We start from the raw sequence: 5761 nt of genomic DNA on the forward strand, positions 1-5761 counted from the left end.
CAGGCTGTCTCCTGGCTGCTTTTCTTCTCCCCTCGCTTGGGTGACATGACAACTGCCACCTGATCCGCAAACACAGCCCTCTCTGCCGCCAGGCCCAGCCTCCTCTCTGTGGAAGGAGCCAGAGGCTTCTGTTGCTGAGATGCGTGGAGCCCCCCGGCCCCTGTTCCGCTGTGGCAGCGAGCACCAGCAGCACGCGTGGGAGAAAGCCTATCGGGACCACAGGAAAAAGGTAGGGAAGCCCCTGGCCCAGCCCTGATGGCGGGCAGGCCACGGCGCAGCGCCACGGATGCCGGCACTTTCCCTGGAGACCTAAAGGCGATTTTCTTTTCAGAGGTAGAAGGGCTGGAATGACATTTCCTGACAAGGGTTGTCCTCTGTGTTGCCATAAACAAAAACCCCATTAAATAGATCGCCGTCGGCGTGTTCCACGTGTCAGGGCCATGCTATGGGGGTCAGATCGCAGCCTGTGTTCACACAGTGCTTCATTTCTCCAAAACGACTAGAAAGCATCTTAATACAAAAAGACCTGAGGTTCCTTTCATAAAACATATATTAACAAATTTAACAGAATGGAAATGATACAATGTCTGCTCTTAGACCACAATGAAATTAAACTAGAAGTTAATACAGAAAGATAATTGGAAAATCCCAAAACATGTGGATATCAAACAATATACTTCTAGGCCGGGCGCGGTGGCTCCCGCCTGTAACCCCAGCACTCTGGGAGGCCAAAGCAGGAGGATCGCTTGAGCTCAGGAGTTCGAGACCAGCCTGAGCAACAGCGAGACCCCCTAATGAATTGCAAATCTTTGTCTGGAGCCTGAACAAACTTGCTTCTAGAAAGCTCTGTGTAGGCACCTTATATCAAACATGCCCAACTCAGAATTGGCTGACCATGCCCCAAACGTGCTCACTGCCTGAACTCTGCCTTGGGGTCACCAGGCATCAAAACTGGAGGGGGGCGTTCTTCCCCTCCCTGCCTTCCCCGCACCCACAGACACACCACAGGGGGCCGGACTCCTGCCCGTGCTCCCTCCCGTGGGCCCCGGGTGCTGGTCTCCTTCGCGGATGGCCACGCAGCCTTGGCACGGGCCTCCCTGCTGCGGCCCTGTCTTCTTTCACTCACAGCGACGGGGAGTCCCTGGAAGGTGTGTGTGATCCCGTCACCACCCTGCCTCTCTTTCTCAGTGGTTCCCCTTCCCCTCGGGGGCCAGGGCCAGCTCCGGAGTGTCTCTGTCCCAGCCCCGGCCACGCCTCCATCGACACCTGCGTGTGGGTGTGATTCCCCAGACTGGCTGTCACTCTCGACCTGCTCTGGGTTTGCTCCTCAACTGGTCAGCTCCCCAAAGCTGTCACTTTCAGATCATCGGCTAACAGGGCCCAGGAGTCAGTGATCTAGAAGCAAGTATCTAGTGACCCGGCCGCACAATCTAAGCTCACGCCAGTTGTGTGCTGGGCTGTCCTGGCCACACCGCCTGCTCTGTGCCGCAGGTCCAGGACGCCCGGCCGCTGGTGGACACCTGCGCCCCGCCCACCTTCCTTCACCTCCACCTGAGACTCAAGAAGCTGAAGGTACACTTTCCGTTCCGTCTCTCAGTTAATGCAAAAGCTCACTAGAACACGCCGGCTTAAAAACCCAGGACAATGGAAAAAGCAGGCTCAGTAAGAAACAAACGAGTCGTCAAAGACAAAATTCAGTCTGGGCAACCGGGCAACCTTGTCCTGCCCACGTGGAGCTGGGGTGGTCGCAGTAGCAATCTCTCCAGTCCTCACGCTGGCCCCTCACATCTCAGATACGGGCGGGGTGGGGGTGGGAGGGAATCACAGTGGCAATTTATATAGTACCGTTCTGGAATAATTAATCGGCGTCATTCCTCTAAACTGAACCGTTTGTTTGACAACCTCGGAATGTTTACTTCTTGAAGTTTAAGTCACGTGGAGTGAGAATTTCATAGTAAAACCTCCAAACCAAGATGCTGTGTGCTCTCCATGTGCTCATTAAGCAATGAATAAAAAACTGAGTAACAGCTGGGCGCGGTGGCTCACGCCTGTAATCCTAGCACTCAGGGAGGCCGAGGTGGGCGGATTGTTTGAGCTCAGGAGTTCGAGACCAGCCTGAGCAAGAGCGAGACCCCATCTCTACTATAAATAGAAAGAAATTAGCTAAACAACTAAAAATAGAAAAAACTAGCCGGGCATGGTGGCACATGCCTGTAGTCCCAGCTACTCGGGAGGCTGAGGCAGGAGGATCGCTTGAGCCCAGGAGTTTGAGGTTGCTGTGAGCTAGGCTGACGCCACGGCACTCTAGCCCGGGCAACAGAGCGTGACTCTGTCTCAAAAAACCAAAACAAACAAACAAACAAAAAACTGACTAACCAGTCTTGACCATACTGGGAGATCGATCAATTTAAAAACCTCAAACAAGAGGCGTATTCTTTTCCTCTGGGCTAAAATATTCTGTACAAAATGTCTCTTTTATCTCTGTTAAAATGTAAAATGATCTCTTCATGCCACTGCCACATGTCAGTTTTGGAGAGTGACGCTGTGTCTCCTCACGGTTACTTTGTTACTTCGCTGCTGCACCCTAACGTGTCCCAGGTCATGGCTGAAACGCACACCCTCGACATTCCTGATACTCCAGGCGGCAACGCAAAGCTCGCGGGGCGCCCGGCGTGGGGGGGCCCCTCTCCTCTGTGCGCAGCTGCAGCTGGGCCCCCGCCGGCTCCTCCTCTGTCCGCAGCTGGAGCAGGAGCGGCTCTGCGTCATCGAGAGGGACAACCGCCTGCTGCTGGAGAAGGTGGCCCGTGTCATGAGGACCCGGGGACAGACTGACAGCAGAAACGACTCCACGCGCAGGAGGTACCAGGGCCCTGCACCCTGACGTGGCCGGCACAGGGCGGGGACAGGGCTGGGCGGGAGAGCTGCCCGTGGGCTGGAGTGGAGGCCTTTCTGCCTCACTCAAGAGAGCCCTGTGCCACAGAAGCGCCCTTTTCCTCAGCGGTTTATGGATCCGAGTTTTATCTGAGCCTTCCGGGCTGTTCCCTGACTCACACCAGAAAAGGGACACAGAGTGGCAGGTGGTGTGGCCGTGTGCGTGCCGTGGCCGGGCCCTGTTCCGGCCTGCGCAGTTGGTTAGCTCCTAACCCTGACGGTGACGCAGCGAGGCGGGGGCTACTGTGCGTCTCACCCGCAGATGGGGAGACTGAGGCGCAGTGAGCGACAGACCTTGGCCGAGGTGCGGCCGGGAAGTGGCGGAGCACAGGTCGTGCCCGGGCCACACTCGCGCCTTCTCCAAGGCGTCAGTCTGTGTTCAGGGAAATCGTGGCTGCTTCCAGAACGCTGCGTCCTCGTCGCTGCAGATGGTGCGACCGCAGCGAGCCGGCTGGCCAGCCAATGGCAGCCCACACTGCGAAGAAACCGTGACTGCGCGGCCAACAGCTGGACTTGCCCCCCTAAGTAAACTTTTCAGGTCTTTATTGATTGGCCTACAGCAAACACACATGTGAAGCGTGCAGCGTGCCACGCTCTGGAACCCTCCCAGGGTGGGGACAACGAACGTTCGTCACTCCCAAGCGTCCCTGGGCCTGAACGCAACGCCCTGCTCCTGCGCCGCCACCCTCTGCTGTGCGGGGATGAGTTGGCGCCTCCCAGGGTGGTGAGAATAGAGTCGCTGGGCGTCTGCGTCTGTTCTGACTTCCACTCAGCATAAAGCTGTTGAGTACGTAACAGATCGTTTATTTTCTTGCTGGGTACAAGCCCAGTTTATCTGTTCACCTGTTGACGAGCTTTCGGGTGGTGTCCAGCTTCCGGATATCAGAAATAAGACTGTTGAGGCTCAGAATCCACTACCCCAAACACAGTGCTTGGTACATACTGAACTGGAAATAAAAGCCGCCAGAGCTCTCTGACCTCCCCCACCGCTGTCTCTCCCAGAGCTTGTGTGCAGTGGTGCAATCACAGCTCACTGCAGCCTCGAACTCCTGGGCTCACCCGATCCTCCCACCTCAGCCTCCCGCGTGCTGGGACTGCAGGTGTGCGCCACCGTGCCGGCCAGAATAACTAAGACACCTTTGTTTTATTTTTATCAGCCTGTGGCCCAGGCTGATCTTGAACTCCTGGCTTCAAGGGATCCCTCCGCCTGGGCCTCTCAAAGTGCTGGGACCACGGGTATGAGCCGCCACACTCAGCTCCTTTTTTCCAAATTTAATGCAAGTTAAAAAAAAAAATCAGTTTGCAATGTCAAAAACTTTTAATATTCTTCATACTCCCTACAAATTGCTTCCCAGACGTTTGCAGCAGCTGCTGCTCCCAGCACTCCCCTGCGTCCCAGGGCTGCGCAGAGGGACAGCAACCGGTCAGACCGCCAGCAGCAGTGTACACTGATTTTGCCCGTCTCTGACCGAGACTGAGGCAGAACTTTCCTCCCATGATGCTGGTCGTTTGTGCCTTCTCGTGTGAACTGTGTCCTGGGACCCTTGTTCCATTGGGATCTCAGTGTTTTTCTTCGTATTGTTACGTGAACTAAAATAAAATCTGAAGTCCCCAGCTGGCTGAATGGACCCCCTCTTGGCCCAGGGGCCCCAGAAAGCCTTAAAGCTGAGTTGTTGCCCTGAGAAGGGAGGTCAGACATGCCTGGTCATTCCCCCACCCCCAGAGACGTCCTTTGCAACAGTGAGATGCCACTCGTTAGCAGGCACAAGACAAAGCCTGAGCCACACCTGCAGGCCAGGACTCAGTCAACACATCACCTGAGTTTCAGGTAGATGTCTGGCTTGTCTGTGACCAGCAGACTTCCTTATCTTAAGTTAAAACACCCCAAGCCTTTAGACAAAGCTCCATTTCTTTAACCAACTACAAATCAAAGACTCTCTAAACCACCTATCCCTGTGAGCCCCACCTCGAGGTGTCCTGCCTCCTTGGGCCAAACCAGTGTGCGCCTTCCACACGCGGCCTCGGTTCTCACGTGTGGTCCTGACTCCACCAACGCACAAAACCAGGCTGTGACCGGCCCCGAGGGCCCGTTTGCTCAGGCCCCCTCGAGGCCGTGTGCTCCAGGCCCGTCACACACACGCGGCTCAGAAATAACCCTCTTCAGATTATTTCACAGAGTTCCGGTTTTCTCTGCTGCCCTCCTTCCAGTGTGTTTACTGACATAATTCGGTTTAAATTTTCTGTCGTTTCATTTCGGGTCGTCTTATAGACAGAATAGCACAACTTTGCTTTTTAACCTAGTCCCAGAGGCTCCCCACGCCCAGCTTTACCCACTGACGTTTGCTGACGTGAGCGCTGTGTTCGCTCTCGTTTCTGGTGCTGCTTTTCCCCTTTCATACGACTCGGTTTTCCCTCAGCAGATGTTGAGAACATGCTTGGTGCCTCCGCGTCCAATCCCCCTCCTGTCCCCTTGGTCACCCTGCTCCTCCCCGTCCCAGAAAGGAGACAGCCCAGGAGCAGGGGGTGGTTCAGCTAAAACCAACGACTGGAGAACAGCAGCCTTAGAAACAGCTCCCTGTGACCACAGCCAGACGCCGTTGTGCAACGCGGTCACTGTGGACAGAGCCTTGGGAGCCTGTCCCTGTCCCTGTCCCTGGGGAGGGGCCGGCTCTGGTGGTGGCTCCTACCCGCCCCTGCCTGTGAGGTCATCGGCTGCTCTGAACCTGGACAGAAACGGGAAGCGCCTGGCGCAACTGCCAACTCACGTCTACGGCCCTCCCGTTGGAACTGTGGTCCGAGTGTCCCCAGTCAGACTACGGCTGAGTCACCG

The 5761-nt window shown here is 55.8% G+C and overlaps 1 protein-coding gene across 1 annotated transcript in view; it reads left to right on the forward strand.

Annotated features, from left to right (window-relative positions):
- The window catches only part of LOC105824409 (uncharacterized protein C17orf105 homolog), a 13824-nt gene that overhangs the window by 1188 nt on the left and 6875 nt on the right, over positions 1–5761 (forward strand). The window contains exons 2-4 of the mRNA XM_012661832.1: positions 93–229; positions 1492–1572; positions 2741–2859. Of these exons, the coding sequence (XP_012517286.1) occupies positions 140–229; positions 1492–1572; positions 2741–2859 (290 nt within the window). The 5' untranslated portion in view covers positions 93–139. The remainder of the gene's footprint in view (positions 1–92; positions 230–1491; positions 1573–2740; positions 2860–5761) is intronic.

Source organism: Propithecus coquereli, unplaced genomic scaffold (assembly GCF_000956105.1).
Source record: "Propithecus coquereli isolate 6110/MARCELLA unplaced genomic scaffold, Pcoq_1.0 Scaffold738, whole genome shotgun sequence".
NCBI classification, from domain to species: domain Eukaryota; kingdom Metazoa; phylum Chordata; class Mammalia; order Primates; family Indriidae; genus Propithecus; species Propithecus coquereli.